Source organism: Equus asinus, unplaced genomic scaffold (assembly GCF_041296235.1).
Source record: "Equus asinus isolate D_3611 breed Donkey unplaced genomic scaffold, EquAss-T2T_v2 contig_589, whole genome shotgun sequence".
NCBI lineage: Eukaryota > Metazoa > Chordata > Mammalia > Perissodactyla > Equidae > Equus > Equus asinus.
In genome coordinates, this window is record NW_027225281.1 from 45,804 (window position 1) to 70,103 (window position 24,300).

The following is a 24,300-nucleotide window of genomic DNA, read 5'->3' on the forward strand; positions in this document are numbered from 1 at the left end:
AACCACACTGCAATGATCCTGTTCTCGGCGGGAGGGGCACTTGGGCACGTCCTTCAGTAGCCAGGGAGGGGACTGGCACTTCTCCCTTCTCCACATAAACTGAGCCGCTCACTCTGGGAGATTTCTAAATTCGAGGAGGAATGTGAGTTTCTGGATCTGGTTTCCATGAGCGCTGCGAGCGAAAGACTCACACCTCCACTCCCAGGATTAGAAAGAAGCAACAATTTAATATAATACTCAAACGGAGCATTTACCATTGACAACAAAATATGGCCCCGCCAAATAGGGAAATAGGTGCTGGGCAAAAGGGGGGAGGGGGAAGAGGGGTTGGTGCCTTCCCTCGTGGCCAACAGGGGACCCCAAGAAATGGATCACAAAGTTCTCCTCATCAGAATCAGGGGAGGTGGCCCTGTGCACCCTGAGTATCAACGCTGTGTCCCCGCTGTAGCTCAGCTGGTCTCAGGAGGGTCATCGACCACCACCACTGGGCCCTTGGTTGGGGGTCTGGTGTCTGGAGAAAGAGAGGCATTTCCTGAGCGGCCTGCCCTGGAACCACAGTGCACACCGCATCCCGGCCCCCACTGCGCTCTGTGCTCCAGCCCTGTGCTCAGTGCTCAGTCAGCCAACAGCACCCCATCTGTCCCTGACACAGGGGCTGATATTTAGCGTCACCCACTTCACAGAGGAGGAAACCAGTCCCAGAAACGTGAGTGCAATCGCCCAGGACGGGACTGCTCAGCAGTGGAGCTGGAACCCAGGGCCAGCTGTCTGCCTCCCCAGGCCCACGCTCAGCCTGAATGTTTCCTGAGCCCATGGTTTCAGCCACTGCCGGTCTGGACACTCACTCTGGACTGAGCGGTTCTTCTTGCCTTTGAAGAAGAGTCGAATCTTTCTGACCCAGTGGTATCGGGGCTCCAGCTGGCAGGACAGGCTGTAGCTACGGGACAGAGCGGAGCTGGGAGCTCTCAGGAGCCACACATCACATGTGCGTCCTGGAGCCTGCCAGCAGCTGGGGTCGAAGGGCCCCAGGGGTCGCCATGCAGTCAGATCAGGGGCTGACCATGGAGCAACGGCCATGGGCTCTGGAGCTGGTCAGCAGAGAGAGGCTGCCCTGCCCTCCCCCAACTCCTGACCCGACTCACCTCTCCTCCTTGCTCAGGGGCTCCACGGCCTGGAACCAGGCCCCAAAGTGCTCGTCGGGCTGCACGGTGTACAGATTTGCAGCCTCCTGGAGCAGCTCGATCTCGTCCATCAGTTTGAATTGCTAGGACAGAGCAAGCACAGGATGCCCACAGGGCCTGAGTGGGGGACCCTGCAGGGCTCGTGGAGGGGGTGAGGAAGGGGGCAAGGGGCCAGTCTGGGGCCTTTGCCCACTTGGGAGCCCTCCCTCCCTGCGATTCCAGTCAGAGCTTGCCTGCTCTCACACTTGGCCCAAAATAGCTCCTCCTCCAGGAAGGAGTCTTTGATGCCAGCCCTTCCCCCACCCGCCAATGCCATAGGATCCCTAGCTCTGTATATCGAAGTGGGCAAATAAATGTTCCACCCTGGGGATTGGGCCAGAGGGGGTCCTGCCCACTGCGGGGGGGGGTCTCTGATTTCCAACCCCCACCCTCCCCACCGGGAGGCCGCAGCCGCTTACCTCATTCCATTTCCGACAGTTGAGCACATTGCCCTGGAAAGCAGACAGCCGCAGTCCATCAGAAACAGGCCCCTGGGGCCAGCACTAGCCCCCGTCCACACCTCTTGCAATGTTGCACTACTGCCAGTGGGCAGGCCCATCCAGAGCCCGGACTTGGACCTGGGCCAGTCTCTGGGCTCCAGAGCAGGGGGCGCAGAGCAACTGAGGCAACAGACCTTGTGACCCAACCCTCTCTGATGACACGTGGGGAGACTCAGGCCTCAGGCAGGAAGGGACAGCTCAGCGTCTGATGTGCTTCCTGACTGGGAGGGGCCCGACTTCTCTTCCCTCACTGGCAGGGCCAGAGGGAGACGCTGAATCCAGCTCAGACACCACCTCCTGCGGCCACACAGTCAGGCAGCTCTGAGCCTCAGCAGCCCAGGGAACCTGGACGGTGGCTTATGCAGAGCCTGCATCACCCACTGGGGAGATGGGCCTGACACCCCAACTCCCACACGAGGCTGGAGGCCCTGCTGAGAGGACCTTTGCCAAACGCAGAGAGCTCAGGGCTCAGGACAGGACTCTCTCCTCCCCACCCTCAGGAGCCTGAGCCCCCGGACCCACCTCCGGGCTCACTCACCTCCACATAATCCTCCATCGTAACGTCCAGCAGCTCCAGGGAATGGAAGAACGTCACCAGGGAGGGGACGACACCCTGTGCCGCCATCGGGATGGGCATGGTGATGAGCTCCCGCTCTCAGGTGCCCCCATGAACCTTCCCCTGAAACCCCTCAGCCCAGCCTCCTGCCCACCCCACGCTCCCACACAGAGCAGCCTAGGATCCTCGGGACACCCCAACACACACAATTCCCTCCCCCGCTCCCCGCCAGGAACACCAAACTCCATCAGTCAAGTCCCAGGGCTGGCTGTTGGCCCCTCCCAGGGGCAGTGGCCCCTGCCCTTCCCCACCCCAAATCTGCCCTGCTGCCAGCCCTTCCAGGCCTCCTCCTGCTCACTGCCACTGCAGGCCCGTCATGCTTGGCAGCCACAGCAGATTCGCCTGAGGAGGAAGGCCCCTCTCCTGAGGGAGGTCTCCAGCTGGGAGGGGGAGCCCCCTCTCCTCTGACTCCTAGGCCCCTCCCCCACAGTCACCCTCACCTGCTGCCGCTGCCTCTCCTGGGCTCCTTGGCGGGCCCTCTCTGCAGTCTTTAACACGGAGGTCGCCTCCTGTCGGGGCCGAGGACAGGGTCAGTGCGCCCATACTCCCCTCCGCATGTCCCCCAAGGCCCCTGATCTCAGACCCTGGCCATCGGCTCCAGTCCCCTGCTGCCTCTGCTGCTCCCACCTCCAGGGTGCTCTGATTCTAGACCAGTCCCAGCTCCAGGACTCAGCCCTGTGTGACCTTGGGCCTGCCCAGGCCTCCCTGGCCCTCTTTCCTCAGCTGAAAAGTGTGAGGAGAATGTCACCTGCTTCCAGGAGTCTCCTGAGCACTCAGAGTCATCTGTGTGTCATCACTGCTCTCCCCTCACCTCTCGAGGAGGAGCCGGCACAAATCTCCTTGCGTTCCTGTCCTCCCTTGGATGGTAGCACCTCGCTGGGAGGTCTGCACCACTGATCAGTTCCCTCCACTTCCCAGAGGAGGAGACGGAGGCCCCCAGAGGGGCAGTGACTGGCTCAAGGACCCACTGGGAGAGGCTGCTCCCCGTGCCAGCTACAGGCCCTGTCCCCGCTGCCTTCACCCCAGCCCTGGCTCCAAATCTGACCAAGGCCCCGACCTCTGGACTCCAGGGGTGCGTCCAGACCCCAGCTGAACAGACAGGGAGGGGGAGGGCAGGGTGTCTTGGGGGACCTGGCCGAGTGGCCCCGGCCTGCCCCACCCTCACAGGGCTGTCTGACACCCAGCCTGGGCCAAGCCTTGCCATAGCCTCACCTCCTAGGATCCCCTCAGGATGCTCCCCTCCCCTCTCCTTCTGGCCTCCTTCCAGATCTCCAGCCTCCAGGTTACCTGCACTAGCAGCTCCCTGCTCACGCGTTTCTCTCTCCTGACCCACTTCTTCCAGGTTCGAGAACTCTCCCTGCGGGGTGGGGAAAGAAAGAAAGCAAGCAAGCAAGAAAAACTGTGGGATGCTTGAAGGCAAATCCCATTTGTTTGAGAACCCAGCAGATCCAAACTGCCTGGGGCCTGGATGAGGGATTTCACTGGGGTGTTCTGAGCTCTAAGGTCCCCATGGGACTGCGGAGGGGCCTCTCCTCTTGTCCCTTGGGGCCTCCATTCCCAGATGTCCCAAACAGATCTCTTTGGAACAGTGTTGGTTTCAGCTGCATAGAGGCTTCTGTTGCTGCAAAGGAAACACCTGAGAATCTCCACCTGGGCTCAAGCCAGGATCTGGTCTGGAAGGAAATGAATCACTGGGACAGAACTGCTGGCTTAAGGGCGCTGAGAGACTCAGAGACCCAGCACCCAGGTCAGTCCCTGTGCCCGGCGTTCGCTGTCTCCCAGGTGGTCTCACCTGACTTTGGGGGACATGCCGGCCCAAATCAGGCTGCCTGGGCCACCTCACCCTCATGGTGTTTGGCTGGAGAGCAGACCACCCACTACCCACCTGGAAACTTGTCCCCAGGTGTCTTGGAGACGGGCAATGGCAGGGCTCTGCAGGGCAGAAAGGATTGTGTGGAGGGAACAGAAGTTCCCGAGGCCTCGACACTCCTGGGGAAGCGAAGAGATGGAGCCGTGAGGGGGAGCTGAAGCTCTGCTGCCTCTGGTTTCTGTCCCCTCACGGACTTCCCCTGTCCTGGAGGAGACACATGCCCAGGGAAGCCAGGGAGGGCACACCTGCCACCCGATGAGTAACACTGCCAGGCACAAGGATTTGTAGCTCAACACAAGGGAGGAAGTGAGCTTGTCCCCACTGGGACCTCAAGTCAAGGTCAACGTGGCCCTGGCATGAGGGTCAAGGGACAGTCCAGGGACTAAGACCCCAGACTTCAATCCTGAGAGCTGAGAAACAAGAGGCAATTCCCACGCATCCAGACAGAGCGTGCCAAGGCTTACCTCAGCCACCCTGATCCACAGCTCAACCACCCTGGCCCTGTCCCGCGCTGTCATGCTGGGGTCCCCAAGGCAGGTGACGAGGATGCAATTGGCCACGGTGTTGTCGTGCATCACACTGTCACGGACAGTGGGTGCCAGGTACTCTCGTTCCCTGTTGTCGCACTCGGACCAGATGGAGCCGAGGCAGTGGGCGGGCACCAACGTCTTGAACAGCTCCTGCAGAAGATTCGGAGTGTCACCCGGTCCTGCCGCACCCCAGCTCGGCGTCCACATTCCCCCATAGGCCCAGCAGGCTGAGATCAGAACTGGAGCTCAGGAAGCAGAGCATGTGGCCTGAGGCTTGTGGGAGTCCCTGGGTTTTGTCTGTGTCCACTGAATGCACCCAGTCCAGGATGACCCCGGACACAGTACTGTGGGGAAGGGAGGGGACATTTGCTCCCAGCCCCGTCTCACTTCCTCCAAGCTCCAGAAGGCAGCCCACACATGCCCACCAGAAGGGCCATCATCCACCCATCCCAGTGCCCCTGAGGTCCCACTCCCCATTCCCATGCACATTCCCCCTGAGGCAGGGACAACCCCCGGCTTTGTTTGACTGTCTCCACTGGAGTCAATACACATCACCTTCCTGCTAAGTGCTGAGGCTGTCCGGGCCACCTGCACAGATGGGGGATCCACCCAAGGACCTGGCAGCACTTCAGTGAGTGCCCATCCCCCACCAAAGGGCCAGACTCTGCCCACCTTCCACTCTCTCCCACCTCATTCACCGGCACAGCCACCCTGTACAGCAGGTGCTCTGAGTGTCCATCTCTACTGTCCTCTGTTCTCTAGGGGACAGTGAAGGCTTGGGGAGAAAGAAAGCTGCCCAGGTCACAGTGTTGATAAGGGAGGGAGCAGGGATTTGGACCCAGATCATCGGAATCCCGAGCAGGGAATGGCAGGTGTGGGGCGGCTCATGGCACCGGGAAGGCAGGGGCCACCCGCCCCGTGAGCTCCTCTGCTCACCGCAGCCATCCTCGTCAGCTGCTCTGCCACCAGCTGGGGAGGGAAGTCCAAGATGTTCAGCTTCTCCTCCCGCAGCTGGTCCTCGGTGGTCACGGCCCGGGGGCAGCTGGGCTCTGGGGCTGCCTCTAATGGTGGCCCTTGCTCTGGTCCTGGAGTGGCCGACTCAGGGGCTGCTGGCTCCAGCTCTACCACACGTGGTGAGACTGGAGGTGCAGCTGGCTCCAGCCCGGGGGCTGGCACTGGCTCTGGCTTTGGAAGTGGCAGGAGCTTTGGAGCTGGCTCTGGAGCAGGATAAAGAGAAAGTTGCACCCACACACCTGACAGTTTCTGTGCCTTTCCAAAGATAGGAAGGGCTCCACTGCCTCTAAGGGAACGCTAGCCCATGAACCTCAACACAGACAGTCTTCCCAGACTCCAGTCCCCTCACCTTTCCGTTCGGCCTCAATGGCCTTGAGATGCTCCAGGTGGCCTGGCAGAAGGTAGGCATGGCCCTCCACGTGGGAGCCACCAAAGCTGATGTGCAGAGTGGCCAGCTGCAGGGTCCAAGAGGGAAACCGCAGGGGCTCCCTGCAATCCTGCCCTTGGCCCAGCCAAGTTCCCAGCAGGAAATAGATAGCACTGCGTGGAGGCAGATGGGCCAGAGAGTCAGTGGCCTGGCCTTTCCTTAAACACCGTCCTCCCAAGGCACTCTTGTTAGCATCTGCGCCCCTTTGCCAGACCCTCCCCCTCCAGAGGAGGGCCCCATCCCAGCCCTGAGCCCTGGCTGGCTGTCCTGGCTGTGGCAGGCCTGCTCATCCAGCAGGCTGAACACAGAGTCTGTGAGAGTCTCTTGTTCCCACCGATACTCTCCTCCCCAAGGGTCTGGACAGAGCCCACCCAAGCCCTGCATGAATGTGGGCCACTGGAATGAAGACTCCAGCAGATTTGGGAGCAGCTTGCTCACACACCTCCTACTATGGACCTGGCGGTGGTGCTCACAAGGTGTGGATGTGGAGAAAGGGAGGCAGGAGGGGCTGGGACTCTTCTGGGAGTGGGTCTCTTGGGGACAACGCAGCCCAGCCTCCCTTCCAATTCTCAAGGGGCCTGGGACCCATGCACAGCTCTCTTTGAGTCCAGTCCTGCCGGAGTGGAAGCCACCAGAACTCAGCCCTCCCATGGGAATCACAAGATGGGTGAGATGCAGGTTTCTCCCAGGCCTGACCCGGCCACAGCCTCCATCCTCTCCCCACACCCTGTTTGCTAGAGACAGGAGGCCCTCCTTCTCGACCCAAAGACCACTCACTTTGGGAGGTGGTCCTGTCCTCCAGCATCCCGCACGCAATGGGCCAAGCTGCCTCCATGTGTCCCAAAGGGGATGAGGGCATCGCCCGGGATGGAGGGTAGATGGGACCTGTGAATGCTGTCAAGTGTGACTGTCTGACTCTCAGATTAGAGGGGAGGGCCAGGGAGGCTGTCTGCTTCAGTCACTGAGTGACACTTAGTGTGTCCAGAAGTCCTGCTCAGAGTAGGTCCTTCATAGACATTGTTGAATGACCTCCAACCAGAACCACCCCGGGTGTCTGAGTGGGCCTGTGGCCCCTCTGTGGCCCTAGAGATCCCTAAGTGGCTACACCAAGGACAAGCACCAGGACCAGCTGGATGGCATCTCAAACTCCTTGACAGGGTGCTCTCCAGGTGCTTTTCCAAACTCAAAAAGCCACAAGCCAGTGAAGGGAGAGGAAGACTACTTTCCGTGGGGGACAGAGAAATAATCACCACCAGCAACCACAGCATGGCCCACCACCCTCTCTGCAGAGCCGGGCACCAGGGCAGCACCTGGAGGGCTGATCCCATTCATCCCTGGGAGAAGCCTAGCAAGTTCATCCTCTCCCACCCCACGTTTCAGAGGAGCCAACTCAGGCTCAGAGAGATGCGGTGACATTCCCAAGGCAAGACACACAGCTGGCAGTGGGCAGAGTCACCACTGTGCTGAGGAGGAGGCGGGCAGTCACCTGGGAAACAGCTGGTCCAGCACCTGGTGGGCTGTGCTGGAGCCTGAGTAGCTGCAGAGGGAGGTGATGACACTGCAGAGGACTCTGCTGGGGAAGGCTGGCAGCACAGTCTCTGAGAGCCTCTGCATCATGCCTGCCCGGAGGGCACGCATCCTGCAGGCCTCAGTGACAGACAGAGTGGACTCATCTTCACTCTGGGTGGGACGAGGAGGGACACAGAGTCAGGGTCACCACTGCCAACCACCAGCGTTATCAGGGTCTGCAGCTGACCCAGGAACTCCTAGCCCCTCCCAGACGTGTGCGACAGGAGAGACAGGGGTCCCAACTCAGCAAAGTTCTGGGTTCTCAAAGCACAATCTGACTTTGGTCCTGCGAAGGATTCCACATTGATCTCCCTCAAGGCCATTTGCTCGCTGAGGGACAACAGACCTCCGTCTGTGCAGAGCACCAGCCCAGTGAATCCTCAACAGACACCCCTCTCTAGAGAGGAGAACAGAGGCTTTGGCATGCCAAGTGGCTTCTCTAGGTCCTGTGGCTCAGAACTGAGAACCGCCCAAAGTGAGGGCTGAGGGACATCCCCTGTAACTGCCTGAGGCTTTATCAGACCCTGACCTGGAGGGAAATGTTATGTGGCCACCTCACCCCTCCCAGGTCTGGAAACAGTGTACAGGGCAGTGACACGTTCTGAGAATCCCTTTGACTTTCAAACACGCTGATGGTTATTTCTTTTACATTAAAGGGAGTTTGGAGACCCTTGTTATCGAGGTTTCATTTTCCAAAAAAGGCGAAATTCAAAGATACTCAGGGCCTATTGGGAAGTGACAACGACATCAACGTTTTCTCTAATCTTCCTAGGAAAATGCAAAGAGTGCCCTCCTACCCTCCTCCTATGCAGCTGGTGGGGAGGAGCGGAAGTCCAGATTCCTTTGGGAATGGGACTGTGGGACACTCATGGGGGACAGCCCTGTTAGGGTCCCAGGAGAACGGCAGTTTGAGGTTGGATTCTGGGCCGGCCCTGGTCATCTCAGGGGCCTGGGTGGGAAGACCCCTCCGTGCCCACTCTCACCTCAGAGCAGCCCTGGTTATTGATGGTGGCGCGGTGCAGCTGGTCCCTGTCCAGGGAGATGGAGTACCCGAAGCCATCCGTCAGCTCTTCCACCACCTCCTGCGTGCAGCTCTGCAAAGACAGTGCCCGAGAGCCGGGCCGGGAGGCCTGAGGGGCATGCCTCGACTTGGCCACAGGAGGAAACCCCAGCACAGATCAGGTACCGAGCAGCATCTGCATAGACCTCTAGCCAGGGAGGGAATGAGATGACACCTGGATGGCTCGGGACTAACCTATGGGTAGAGGAGCTTGGTTCCCAGCACCCACTCTCCCATCCTGCTAGCCACCACCTAGGCTGGGGACACGACACACTGCCAGGCTTCCAACACCGAGCAAATGGCTCCTGCCCAGTGTGGGTCCCCGCTCAGCACCGCCGCCCATCTCTCACTCCCCTCCGACACACAAGGAGGCTCAAATTGTTGTGCGGGTGGCATCCAGTTGTGGCCTAACCCGGTTGGCTTTCCCTGTGTTACCTGAGTGCTCCTCCTGCCAGTTGGACAGAGGCGGTGCAGGTGAGGGCCAAGCCAGTGTCTATAGTGACTGAAAAGGCTCTTTTTCTTGGCTTTCCTGAAGCCAGAGCCTCCACAACTCGGGAGACAGCAGGAGAACATCCTCTTGTCTTCAGTGTCGCCACTCAAGTGGGCTCAATAGGATGCTATGTCTAGAATGTGGGCGCCTGGAGACCAGTGTGCTAAGTTCTGTTGGGGTCTGTCTCCAAGGAAGTGAGGTCACTTCCTCAAGTTTCCCTTACCTGGGCGCCTTCTTCAATCACACCCACCGAAAACCTCTCTGGGATCTTGGCTGCTCACCCTCCTTGCCCATGTCACCTCCAGAACTGTACACAAATAGCCAGCACAGATCCCAACACAGGACCTTGAGATGGAACCAGGGTTCCAGCTTGAGGACATGCAGCTGAGTTCCGACCTCTTTTTTCCTACAAGCTCTGTGTCCTGGAAATGCCAATGGGCCTCCCAGGGCCTCCTCAATCACCCAACCTGCACAATGGGGACGAGGCCAGAAATATCTCCCTCGGGACGTCCTCAGGTGTAGAAGAGACAATAGCAACAACACCTGTGGTCTGGTTTGCATGTGTCTGATGCACACACTTAGAGATGAAAGAATGACAAGAAGGGGTGGGATGTAGTGTGGAGTACCCCTCAAAACAGGACTGGGTTCCAGCTCTGTGACCTTGAGAAAGTCACTGCCCCTCTGGGCCTCATTTCCAGGTCTGCACCTTTAAGAGGTGGAAATTAGGGGAAATTCAGATACTTCCATTCACTGGCATGAAACCTTGCAAGGTCTCCTGTTTGACTTAGAATCAGACCCAAGTGCCTCGTGTCGGCCTATGTAGTGGGCAGCCTCCACTATGGCTCCTGGTGCTCACTGTCTTCTGCTGTGCACGTCCTTGTGGAACCACAAGTGGTCAGGAACTGCCTTCTGAATAGAATGCAGCCAAGGTGATGGGATGGCCTGCAACCCAGGGTTAAGAACAAAAAGCCTGGCCCTTCCTTCTTACTCATTGGCTTTAGTCCCCTCCGTCTTTCCCTCCTTCTGTTTCCATCTCTCTCTCTCTCTGCATCTTATATCTCTGGAACTGGGGGAGCAAGTGTGCATGTTTTCAGTTGCCCTATGAAGATGTTCCATAGGAGAGAACGGAGGGAATGATTGGCCAACAGACAGGCAGGAACTCAGACTTTCAGTCCAAACAAACCCCGTCAGCATGCATGTGAGTGAACTTGGGAGCAAACCCTCCACAAGTCGAGCCGCAATATAGCCGCAGCCCCTGCTTCACAGAGACCTTGAGGCGGAGGCACCCAGCTAAGCTGTGCCCCATTCCTGGCACACAGAATTTGTGAGATGTTAAGGATTTGTATTTTCTAGGTGCAATGTCTTAGAGCAGTGTCATCAGAGAGCGACGGGAAAAGCACAGTCTGCCAGTTCCTGCCCTCTGGCCCTGCCTGTCCCCATCTACCCTCCTCTCTCTTCTCAGGCTCCTTCCAGCTACACTGCCCTCTTTCGGACATTGGTCAGACCCACTTCTTCCTGTGAGCCTCTGCGCCAGCGGTGCCTTCTCCCTGACACTCAAACTGTTCCCAGACACAAGCGGGCGTGCCTCTCATCTGGCACCCTGCTGACAGCAAATGTCACCCCTATGATGCCTTTCAGAGCCTCCCAGGCACAGGCTCCACTGTCACAGGTCTCCCACCTGCAAGGGCATCTCATGATGTCCTCCTTCTTGGTCTCATCTGGATAAAGTGAGTCCATGAAGGAGGGCTTTCTGCTTGGCGGACGAGGAGGCAGCTTCTTCTGGTTTCCTCAGGATCATGACTGTCTCTTCTGGGCTGAATGTTTCCCCTCCCAAGTCCATCGTGAAAGGAAATTCTCATTCCCTTGCTTTCAAGGGTCTGGTTTCCCCAAGAACACAGGGAGACTGGCCTCTCCCTGGAATGCGGCACCAGCCCCTACACCCAAAGCCAGAAAATTAGCACCCAGCTTGAAACACCACCAGATCCTGAAGTCAATTCCTGCTGAGGTCCCCCATCCATTTTGTAACCCCATAGTATCTCCTGATCTCACCTTTCCGCTAAGACACAGCTCCCAGCCTGCCCTTGGCTTCTTACAGGAACAGTGGGATTTCCCAGAAGCACTCCCAGCCTGGGCAAGAAATGTTTTGAAATGTTCTCTATGTATTTTCCAGGACATGGGATATGGGGAGAAGTCATTTTGGTTGTGTATGTGCAGCAGTTTTGATGCGAATAGCATCTTTTTCAGACAGAGATCAAAGAGTGGGGCTACCGGGTGTAACAAGAAAATGGATACACTGAGCCAACGTCTTCATGGTGTGAAGTCATAGGGAGCAAAGAACATGGTTAAGAGCAGAGAATATGGAGCCACAACTTATGTTCAAATTCCACCTCAATCACTTCCTAGATATTGGTAGAGGGCAAAGTACTTACCTCATTGGTGCCTCAGTTTCTTCATCTGTTGTTGGCAAGAAGGATAAGCGTACCTAATTTGTGAGGATATGGAGACTGCTAAAGGAGTTAATGTTTCAAAACACTTGCAACATCCAGCACATTGCATGCCCTGTACGCATACATTACAAATGAAATGTAAATGTTCTTCTGACGCTGTCTGTTTGCTCCAGACGGGAGACTAGGGGCTGGAAGGATGTAGACAGCACTCCCTGAGACAGGATGAATCGATGAATGAACAACCCTGTTGAAGGCATTACCAATGGCAAATCCGCCTCCCTATGGACATTCCCAAGGACAATCACACCCAAGCATCCCTCCTCCGTCCTGCATCGTCTTCTGGGATTCTATCCAGGAATCACGGGGGCTTCTTGAACCCTGGGACCCACACCCACCACAGGTTCTCTTCTGTCTGACAGCAAACCCCAGGCCTTGTCCTAATGGCTGCAGCCCACAGGCTCTGAACTCAGATCCTTTTCTTCACTTGAGGGAGACGTGTCATTCCCAGAGCTGGGCACACAGAGTGTCAGCCTTGGAGGAAATGCCTCCCTGGCCAGTGGCAGGTGGAAGAGCGCCGTGACGGAGTAGGATTTGTGGAGAGTCCTCCAGGTGTGGTCAGAAGGGGCCCAGCCAGGGCATTTGTCAGCAAGGTCTGGTTGGTGGACCTTGGTGGCAAAAGAGTGGTGGGGACAGCATGTTTTAGAGTTCCTGGCATGAGACAATCCACAGGATGGTCATGAAGTCAGAATCAGCCTAATGAGGTCCAGCGCAATGCACTGTCATTTGTTCCCTGACTGGCTCACTAATCCAGGAGTGATTTACAAGGGCGATATTCGTGTTCTACCATCTTTTCGTTGATTGGCAGGAGCTAGTATTCTTTACGAAACTTGTGTACTTTTACATAGGAAAGGATAGGTGAGTTCTGTAACAACGCTTCTTGCAAAGTTCTCGCTAATGTATTGAGTCTCTAACAGAATCCACTGCTGGGAACTTCACCAAAGATCCTGACCTTTACTCTCTGGTTTTAGATCTTCCTGGTTGGTAAATTTTCTTGACTCCTGGCTCCTTTCTTGAGGTTCGTCCACTTAGAACAATGTAGGACTGCAAGCTCTTGCCACATGAGAAGTAGTGGTTCAACTCTATGATGATGTTGGTCTTGCTTTCTAAGTGTGTGTGTGTGTATGTATGTGTGTATGAGACTGTTGTCTGCATCTTGCCACGTGGGTCAGATTGACTCCTTTCCTGGGAAAAATTGTCCCTAACCACTTTCTCTGGGCTTTATTTTCACGTCTTGAACAGTGCTGTCCAACAGTAGAATTTCACACTCTATCTAATGAAATTTAAACTTTTTTTAAATACTGACATTGAAAAAAGTAAAAATAAACAAGTGAAACTAATTTTTAATGGGATATTTAAACCCATTATAACCAAGATATTACCATTTGTCCAGGCAATCTATATGAAAATTAATAGTGAGATAGTTCACATTTTTTTTTATTGGGATCAACAAATCCATTTACATAGTCTCCGTTTGTAAGTTGAAACTTTTTACATATGTGGTTTCTGTGTCCCCCACTCAGAACCTGGGCTGACGTGTTAGAGAGGAAATAAAGCAGAACAGGCATAAGTAACGATCACTGTCAATCCAGCTCAGCACGAGCACTCACCACCGACAAAAAGGCTGTCCCTGACCAGGGAGTAGAGGCCCCTCGGGGTCACATGGTGGATCAGCTGGTTCCGCACCCAGGAATGCTGCTCTCTGTCACATGGGGTCTCTGTCACATTCTCCATCATGAGCCATGGGGTCAGGGTGGTAGGTGCAGACAGCTTCCATGCTGGAGGCTGCCCCTTCCTCCGCAGGCCCGGGGAGAGAGGAATGTGGGGACTCTAGAGAGATGTCCTGAATCCTCTGATAATGGGGGCCAGAGGGAGGGAGGAGCAAATTGGCAGTCAGTGGGAAGAGTGATAATTGGGGTGGTCACCAAAAGTGTTCATGACTCTCAAATGCTCAGAAAAGGGACTTCCCTGAGGGAGATCAGTCTACAGCCCAAGACAAGGGGCCCAGGCTGCTCTTCTTGAACAAGGATCCAAGCAGGGGAGGAGGCAGGAGGAGGACGAGCAGGAGAGACAGCAGGTGGGGTGCTCCTGGCTGGGACTCATCCTGCCGGGAGCTGCTGGCACCAGGGTCTCATCAGGTGCTGCAGGACTCTCTCAGTGGAGTTCAATGTGGCTGAGCTCTTGCTCATGTCTGTCAAATACTGGATGTTGGAGATGGTGGAGTTGAGTGTGAGGGCCTTCAGGTCGTGCCCCTTGGCTGCAAGAAGAGAGGGAGAGAGATGGCCATCACTGAGAGCTGGGCTGAGACCAGATCAGAAGCCTGAACTCAGTATCATCTGTTGCCTTTGCTCCCAGTGGAACCACCACTCAATGCTGCGCTCATCCAAGTTGAAGCCAGCATATCTCTCAGCTCCTCCTCCCTCCCCTGCCGGTAACACCAACTGCACCTACAGATTGCTCCTCAATGCATTCCTTCTGTTCATTCACGTCCCAGGTAGGTCTTATCTTTTCTCACCGGAACCAACACCCTAACATGCTCACTGGATGCATTGTCTAAAGGATGTTCTCTGCCTTGAACATTAGAAGCATTTTTCTGAAATGAAGATCTCACTAGAACACTCCTGCTCTAGCATCACCCATGGCTCCCTAAGGCCTTCAGGGTTAAGTTCAAACTTCTTGACCTGGCACTCAAAGCCCTTGCACATCTGGCTCCTGCTGACTCTTCAGCCTCATTGATGCATTCACTCTGAGTTAGGCTTTGTGCTTCAGGCAAACCAAATTCCTGTCACTTCTCCCGTACACTATGCTGTTTTTGCCTACAGGGCCATTGCTCATGCAATTTCCTCTGCCAGGAACACGCTCCACACCTTATTTCCCTATATAATTCCTACTCCTTCTTAAAGACCCCAATTGGGCAAAACTCCCTCCAGAGAGCTCTTCCCACCCAAAGGATGCCAGGTGCTTCTCCTCAAAACATCCCACCTTGTATTAGAATTTTCTGTGACTTTCACAAGACCAGGGGCTCTCTGAGGGCTGCGTCAGATTGAAATATTGGTATAATCCTTGTGATCAGCATGCTTGCCCTCAAAGCAGAATTGCACACCTCGGCTTCCCAGCTGCCCAGTAAGAATTGGTCAGTTGAGGTGTGGGGCTAGAGAGCTCCTCTGGGGAAGGAAGAGGGGCCCCCTAGGCCTGTGGTGGCTTCTGGTTGCTCAAGCAATGAGGAAGTAGGCAGGAACATGCTGCCCAGCTCAGGAGCTGTGGAAAGGGCTGTCGTCTGGGAGACACAGAGACCCCACACAGTGGGTGAAGCCCCACAGGCTCATCTGCACTCCAACAGTGGCTGTCCCAGGACAACCATTCACAGGTGAGCCATAAATGTGAGTGACAGAAGGAGGGATTGTGTGAGTAGCGGGATGTTCGAGCCTGTGAGTGAGATGAACCCAAGAGAGACAGTGTGCTTGAAGAAGAGAGAGACGCAACAAAGAGACAGGTAGAGGCACAGATAGAGGGGATACCTGGATGGACAGAGGAAGAGCGGACAAATGGAGGGTCACAGGGAAAGCAGGAAGAACAAAGACAAGGAAGAGAAGTTGAGACATGGGAGGAAAGAGGATGGAAGGAGAGAAGAAGGACAAACCGGCGAACAGGCAGGAGGACAGTTGGACAGATTGATACCTGGACAGATGCTCGGGTGGATAGATGGAAGGAAGGAAGGAAAGAATGGAGGGAGCGAGGGAGGGAGGAATGAAGGATAGGAGGAAGAGAGGAAGGAAGGAGTCTGAGAGGAGGGAGAACTGGGAAAGTCACCTGCCCACGTTCAGAGGGTGCTTTAAAGGGAGGGTAAGGCTGAGAATACAGGACCCCTAACTCCCAGGCTTGTGTCCACCTGTCCCAATGCTGCCTGTTATTACTCGTAGAGACGGGCATATGGATGTAAAGGAAACCTTGAGCCCTACCCTCACAACACACAAAACTCAATTCCTGGACACTTTGACCTAAAGGGGAAAGGTAAAATAATGAAACTTCTAGAAGACAACATAAGAAAACATCCTCGGGACCACAGGGTAGAAAAAACTTCTCAAAGAAGACACACACACACTCTCCATACAAGAAATATCGGTAAACTGGGATTCACTAAAATTTAGGCTTTCGGTTCATCATAAGACACATTACAAGAGGGAATTTGCAAGTCACAGGATGCGAAGAGATTGTCCCAGTTCCAATATTCAACAAAGGATTCACATGCAGAATACAGAAAATCTTCAGCATATTTATTAGATAAAATGCCGTGAAAGAGATACATATTAATGCTGCTTATTTTAATGAGCCACATTTATTTGACAAGGACAGTGAACAAAGCAATCTGAAAAGCAGGGGGTGAAAAACGAACAGTAGATAAACAGAATCCCAGGAGGGTTTGGAAAAAGCAAGAGAAGCCCCTTACATAACAGTTCATTGGCCTTAGAAAAGGAAAGTACTACTGGATTCTGTTAGGAAGTCAGAAAGATTGAAATATCTAGTGGCTTCAGCGGAAAAATAAGATAGGAAAAAATAACTATGATAGTTATTTGATTTTCCTCCAAATGACTTTATCCCTTAGAGAGCAAGGCACTTTCCTTTTCAATCATCAACACATCAAAGTTTAATTTCCCTCCATTTAGCCTTTTTCGTGGCCATAGGTTAGAAGCAGCAAAGGGGCTCAGCAGGCTGAACCAGTCTGCAGACATACTCTGTCCTGTTCCACACTGGCTCACACATGTGCAAAGTGGTCGCTTCTCACAAGGGAAAAGCCTGCAGGGCTGAGGGGCAGCCACCCCTTGGACCCTGTTTGTTAGTACCATTGGAAATTTCTCCTGAGTCCCTACTCAAAAAGGAAGTGGGTGGGGGGTAGAATAAGAAGGCCATATATTTGAAGGAAATAGGAGAAAATATTTCATTGTGAAAGTAATAAATGTTGCTTTTCAGAAGTCATGTGTATGTTGAAAGTCTATGTCTTAAGGTACCATAATGAAACAACGTACACCTCATCTTCTCCCTCTTTTATCTGAGCATTAGGTTAAAATCCATGAAATTCCTAAGCTTAAAAAAACACACAAAAATCACAAGGAAAGTTTTGGAGGTCATGGATGTGTTCAGCACTTGGTTGTGGGGATGATATGATGGGTGTATGCATATGTCCAAACTAATCAATACACATATAGAAAACGTGTGCATTTTTTGTCTATTACTCATACCTCAACAGAGCTAAAAATTCAAATAAATTCCTAATTACTTTTTGAGGGTGCATAAAAGTCAAAATTTCTAATAAAATTCAGATTGTTAATTTCTCAACATAAATAGCATTCCTGCTTTGATGGGTGACCCCACAACTCTCAAAAAAAATCAAGAGCAGTTGCTACTGTCAATCTCAGTGGAAGTTATTTTCAACACCTCACCCCCTCCTTTACACCTCATTATTTAAAAACCAAGGAAATAGTCTTCAGCTTTTAAAATGAAGGAGTAAATGAGTCAGCTTGACATTATACTTTATTCAAGATTTAATGTTAAGTAAAGGAAATAACTGAGCATGAGCAGAATCCCTTCCATAACTCATCTTTTCTCCTATGCTGATAATAAAAATGACACTCTACTGAAACATAGTTTGCATCATATATTCTCAAGTAAATATATTTCACTGCTGGAGATTTGATTTCGTTTTTTTTCTTTTTTTAATCAATAATTTACACAAAAAAATCAATTTAGGAGATAAAACGTATTGCTATTTAGAATTACTTCCTGATTGTAAATTACTAGAAGTGTAAACATGAAGTCAACGCTAAGGACGTTTTAATTCCTTCAATTCATTTTGCCAAATTTCTTTTTTAGAAAATAATGTTAATATAGGACTTTGAGAAACCTGTTTCATGACACCCTAATCTGTTGAAGGATAATTTTGAGATTCTCATTCAATTTCTTCATATTCATCTATAAAACTTATTTGGCATCTTTCATCTTTTTAACATTTTCATCTTTTTAACTTTCGAAGGTTTAACTTTCCAAGAGACTATTTTTTAATGACGAGCTAACTGATGAATTTGTGCACCAACTGTTTTTTTGAGACTGAATATACAAATGGACAAAGGACAGATCATATATGACAGTATAACTCTGACCCCCCAACGTGGGAAGCAAACATCCCAAGAAGCCAAGTCACAGCCCCTGCAGCATTCAGCACAGAACAGTCAGCACTTGGTCAGTAACTGCCAGTTTCCAAAACTCTCGTTCTGCTTTCAACACAGGACCGCCAGAGAAAGCCACATGTGCTCCCTAAACCATCACATAGGATGCCTGCCTTCTATTTAGTGAGCTCCAGCTTCCCCGTGTCAACAAATTCCAATCAGGCCACCCCTCCCCCACTCCCCTGACCTCTGCCACCCTCTCCCCTCCCTTTCCCTTCTCTCCTCTTCTTGTGCATGCGACAATCCTCTCCTGTCGCATTACAGTCTCTGCAATATTTTTAACGTGTGATAGACCAGCTCCTCCCTCAGAGTTCTTCCTGGTCCATATTTTCCTAGCTTAGCTTATGCGTTTATTTTTTCCATGTAGGATCATTTATCTAACTCAACAGAAAAGCTCGTTAAAATTTTTATTGGCATTGTATTCAATTTATAAAGTAATGGGACTGACCATTTAATGAAACTTCCTAACTTAAAACATAGACTGACTTTCCATTTGCCAACTATTTTTAATTGAAATTTATAGTGTGATCATTGTAGATTCTACACTGCTGTAAGGAATAACTCCAAAAGTTCCAGTGTACACTTTACCCAGTTCCTTACAATGATAACATTCTGCAAAACTATAGGACGATACCACAGCCAGCTTGTTGGCATTGATGCAATCCACTATCTTATTCAGATTTCTCCAGTTTCACTTGTACTAATTTGTTCCTGTGTATTTAGTTCTGTACAATTTTATCAGATGTGCAAGTTTCTGTATCCATCACAGCTAAAATAATGACCAGTTTTATCACTACAAGGTATTCTTGCATTGCCTATTAAAAAATCAATGGATGTTATTTTTTAGAGCAGTTTTACGTTTACAGCAAAATTTAATGAAATACACAGTGTTCTCATATAGTCCCTGCCTCCACATATGCATAACCTTTCTGTTGTCAATACCCCTCATCAGAGTAGTATACTTTTCACAATTGATGAACATACATAGGCACATCATTATCACTCAAAGTCCATAATTTACATTAAGGTTCACTCTTGGTGTCAGAGATCACTAGGGTATAACTCTGTGGTCCATTTCTGGATTCTCTACTCTGTTCCATTGATTTATGTAGCTGTCCTACAATGAAAATGATGATGCTGTGATTACAGTATGTACAAGGCAATACTAAATATTGTTAAAGTGTTTACTGCCGCATTATTCTTCCTGTCATGATTGTTTTAGCTACTCTCAGCTATGTGCCTTTCTATATAAATTTTAGAAAAAGGTGTCTCTGTCTACAAACTGTGGTGGAATTTTTATTAGAATAATATTAGACCTATAGATCAATTTGGGGATAATTGAGACCTGTCCTCATTATTCTATCCAGTAACATGGTGAGGACTGCAGAATTCTCAGCACGTAACAACTCCTTCCAAACCCCCACACCAGGAGGAGACTCAACCAAACTCTGGCGTGGCTTCTAGCAGCATAAGGCTGTGTAACCGGAATGACTCCAGCCCACCATTAAAATGCCTTCCTGAGAGCTCAAAGCTGACAGAAAAATTTTCTATTTATTTTAGTCAACACCCAATTATAGGCCTCTGATCCCCCTTCTTAGAGTATTTACTAAAGAGGGCTTACAACTGTCCATATGTATCTCTCACAATTCTCTAAAGGACCTAAGAGCCACTCCTTTGAAATACGATCATTAAGACAGATAGAGCCTCTTTCTCTCAACTTCTGAGTGAGGATAGAATCCTAACTTTGATAACTGCAAAGTAACGAACACAGTGGGTCTAATCACAGTTACACTGACCAACGTTTGTACTTTTTTACCTCCTTGACTCTACTGAGCCCCTGAACCCTGCTCCTTCATTCCCTCTTTAAAATTCTAGATTCACCTCCGTACAAATCTGAGCGCAGCTCAGCTTCTGTCAGCTGTTACTGAATAAAATCTGCTTTCACCACTTTAACTAATTTCTGCTGCATTTGTCTTTGACAATAGTAAGGCTCTCAATTTATTTGCATCTTCTTTAATCACTGTAATCAGTATTTTATAATTTTCAGCATCAGATCCTGTACACATGTTCTTGAATATATGCCTGAATATTTCATGTTCTTCGGAGTGGTTTTAAATAATACAGCATTTTCAAGTTTATCATCTGCAGGTTCCTCATTAGTTGTAGAAATAAAATTGTCTTTTGTGTGTTGATCTTGTACTTTGTACTTGGTGAACTTTTTGTACTCATGTATTAGTTCTGATTTTTTTTTTTTGTAGATTCCCAGAGTTTTTTTTACACAGACAACAATGAAACTAGGAATGATTACATTTTTTCCTTTCTAAACTCTATGGCTTTTATTTCCTTTACTTCTGTTATTGCCAGAAGCTTCAGTATTTTGTTGAATAAGAGTAGTGAAAGTGGTATTCCTTTCCTTGTTCCTTATTCTGGGGAGAATCCTTTAGTCTTTCCCTGTTAAGCATGAAGTCAACTGTGCATTTTCTGTAGACGACCTTCAACAAGTGAAAGTAGTTTCCATCTATTTCAAACTTGCTAGAAAATTTTATGACAAACAGGAGTTGGATTGTATCAAATGTTTTCTCTACATCTCTTGCTTATTAACAAGTCTTGCCCTTAAACAAATAGACAGCCAGTTATTTCTCTGGCAAAAATTGGTTTATCTGGGATTAGCAAAGAATAGCCATTTGGAGTGTGCAACCATGGCAAGCCATGCAGGAGCACCCAGCAAGGAAGAGAGGAGAAGCTCTTTTATCTCAGAGTGGGGAAAACTGTGGGGGCTATTGGACACAGTCTTGAGGGCAGTGGCTTTTCATCGGCAGAGTTGTGACAGTCTCTCCTTGGGTTAGTTTCTGACTGGTCAGGAAGAGAAAGTCTTTATTCTTCCTGTTGCACTGCGCCTTTGACATAGGGCATGAGAACTCCCTCTATTAGCCTTCCAACACTATTTCAACTACGTTTCCGTTTATTAACTTTCACATGTCCCCATTTTGATTGCCATCTTTCTCTGAAAGCACTGTTGATCTGCAGTCAGATTTTTCCACTTTCAGTAGCCTCTCGTCCCTCGAGGCCAGGAAGGAGCTTCTCTGGGAGTCATGTCCCAGGTTGGAGGAAAAACACACAGATTGGAAACCTATTGTGGCCACATTTGAGGAACACGGAGTGAGAGGAGGGAGAACTCTCTGGCACTTTTTACCTGAAGTTTGCATGTTATCAAGATCATAGGCATTGGAGATGATCTGAAGTGTCATGTCATCCTCAAAGGTTTGGCAGACAAACTTCCAACAGACCTGGTCCAGACACCTTGGAAACCTTCGCATCAGATACTGTCTGCTTCCATTTGGAGAAATCTTTATTTTTAAGTCACCAAATGATGTGCAGTTCCCCCCAGAGTTTGTGCTTTCTTCAGGTGTGTCGCATGAATCCAAGTCTTGAGTTTTGTGGCAAAAAGCTTGGCTAGCAGCGCCCGATTGAGGAAAATACTATCATCTTGGTTGAGTTTTGTTAGTTTGAAATTTTTGGTAAGTTGTTCCTTGTTTTCAAGTTGTTAAATTTATGAGAATGGAGCTGTTTATATTATTTTCAATGGCTGAAGAACCTGCAGTGATCTATCCCTCTAGTGTGTCTCAGGCCTTTGAGGGTGAAGAGGCTTCCCCAAAGCTTCTTGAGGCAGAACCCTGTTTGCTGTTGGCCTCTAACAGCTTGAGTGCATCTGGGTTGGGGAGGAGACAGAGACTTCCAAGAACAAGTTGTTTCTTCTTGAAGGAATGCTGAAGATGCCCAAAGTATGGTACTTTGACATACAAATTATTTGGAGCCAAAAGCAATTGAGAGCCAGCAGATGCAGGAAAAACTCTTGATCTCCACCTTGACTGCTTTAAATGAAGGATAGACTTCCTCTTTGGAACGGAAATTTATGTTTATAAAGGAAATTTCCATTAGTAAAAGCTTCTGCAGGAGAAAGAGAATGACTCTTAGAGAATTTTTTTTTTTGAGGAAGATTAGCCCTGAGCTAACTGCTGCCAATCCTCCTCTTTTTGCTGAGGAAGACTGGCCCTGAGCTAGCATCCACGCCCATCTTCCTCTGCTTTATATGTGGGACACCTGCCACAGCCTGGCATGCCGAGTAGTGCCATGTCTGCACCCGGGATCAGAACCGGCGAACCCCAGGCCACCAAAGCGGAACATGCGCACTTAACCAGTGAACCATCAGGCCAACCCCTAGAGAGTTTTTTAACTGAGAGATTTATCTGCATAACAAGGCAAGCTTTATTTATTATACATTTTCTCCCCTCATCTTCCCATAATTTTTCTTCAGCCACTTCCTGCTGCTGCTCACCCAGATGGCTTCCTGCTTCCAAGCTCCCCCATGTGCACCCAGTGTGGACTGGACTTGCAACTGGCAGCTGGTGTGGAGCTGCCTGCTCGAGGGCTGCAGAGCACCATCCTAAGTCTCATCCCCAGCATGACCTACCTGGCCAGCAATACTCAGGATCTGCCACCACTGCACAGGATTGGGGCAGCTGCACTGATGGTTCAGATTGTGGGCAGTACCCAGCCAAATTCCCTCTCACTTTTGTTGACCACACGCCTGTGCTCTTTGCAGATGGTACAGATTTAAAAGAGAAGTCATATCCTGTCGTTAAAGTGGAACTGTTGGACTGACTTGAGGGATTTTTCAACACCTGTAAAACTAAAGAGAAGCTGGGAGAATTATCAGAAGAGTTCTACAAAAATGAACTACTATCGATTGAAATGTTGAATATACATGTCCCTGCAGTTGCTAAATTGAGACGTCTTTTAGACAGTTCTCCTAGGGAAGATTTACTAGACATTCTGACATCACTTATCCAAACAAGCAACAGAAACGCTCCAAATTGTAGATACCGTGACTCTGGAGGAAACTGTCCAAGATGATGATACCACTGCTTGTGAAACAAATGCAAGAATTGAAATTGCTTTAAAAAAAAACGGAAAACATGGGGCCGGCCTGGTGGCACAGTGGTTAGGTTTGCGTGTTCTCCTTCAGTGGCCCAACGTTCGCCAGTTCAGATCCTGGGTGCAGACCTATGCACCACTCATCAAGCCATGCTGTGGCAGGAGTCCCACATATAAAGTAGAGGAAGGTGGGCATGGATGTTAGCACAGGGCCAGTCTTCCTGAGCAAAAAGAGGAGGATTGGTGGCAGATGTTAATGAGGGCTAATCTTCCTAAAAATATAATAATAATAACAAAACAGAAAAAGCAAGAAGGATGATAATAAATGCATTATATGAATATGCCTCAATAGGATTTCACACATCCTAGGTACTTTATTTTTTTCTTTTACTTTTTGAGGAAGATTAGTCCTGGGCTAACATCTGCTGCCAATCTTCCTCTTTTTGCTGAGGAAGACTGGCCCTGAGCTAACCTTCGTGCCCATCTTCCTCCACTTTATATGTGGGATGCCTACCACAACATGGCTTGCCAAGCGATGCCCGGGATCCGAACCTGCAAACCCTGTGCTGCTGAAGCGGAACGTGAGCACTTAACTGCTACACCCCTGGGCTGGCCAGCATCCTAGGTACTTTAAAAGATGAACATGAGGAAGAAGATAATCATGATATTGTCATGCTAGAAAAAAAAGTGAGCATCCAATATGTCAGAAGAAGCCCATTAGGTCTGTGTCAAAAAGAGAAAAAGACTAAAAAGATGCTGCAAGCAATGCCAGAATATGTTCAGATTAGAAATTATTTAGAATTTATGGTGGAACTTTCTGGAACAAAAGTACAACTGACCATCCAGACATTCAAGAAGCCTAAATTCTTCTGAATAATAAGCATTTTGCCTTGAAAACTTGAAGGAAAGAATTTTGGAATATTAGGCTGTCAAACAGCTGAAAACCAATCTGAAGGGCCCATTCTTTGATTTGCTGACCCTCCTAGAGTTGGCAAAACAATGTGGGAAAGTCTGTGGCCAAGACTCTAGATCGAGATTTCCACAAGATTGTATTTGGATGAGAACATGAATAGTCTGACATTGGAGGACACAGGCACACCTATGTTGGCAGTATACCTGGTCATACAATCAATGACTTGAAGACCGTTGAGGTTAACAATCTGGTGTTTCTATTAGATGAGGTTGACAAATTAGAAAAAATTGTGTCCAGGTGATCCTGCAGCAGCTCTGCTTGAGGTATTGGATCATGAACAAAACCATAGCTTCACAAATCAGTCTCTAAATGTGGGCTTTAACCTCTCCCAAGTTATTTTAATGACTATCGCCAATACCACTGCTACTACT

At 50.3% G+C, this 24,300-nt stretch overlaps 1 protein-coding gene across 1 annotated transcript in view; it reads right to left on the reverse strand.

Annotated features, from left to right (window-relative positions):
- Positions 1-209: 209 nt before the first annotated feature.
- The window catches only part of LOC139039780 (uncharacterized), a 37,852-nt gene continuing 13,761 nt past the window's right edge, over positions 210-24,300 (reverse strand). The window contains exons 2-8 of the mRNA XM_070503663.1: positions 3,624-3,986; positions 2,777-2,845; positions 2,259-2,333; positions 1,640-1,672; positions 1,143-1,264; positions 846-937; positions 210-511 (exon numbers count right to left, since the gene is read on the reverse strand). Coding sequence (XP_070359764.1) covers positions 450-511; positions 846-937; positions 1,143-1,264; positions 1,640-1,672; positions 2,259-2,333; positions 2,777-2,845; positions 3,624-3,986 — 816 coding nt within the window. The 3' untranslated portion in view covers positions 210-449. The remainder of the gene's footprint in view (positions 512-845; positions 938-1,142; positions 1,265-1,639; positions 1,673-2,258; positions 2,334-2,776; positions 2,846-3,623; positions 3,987-24,300) is intronic.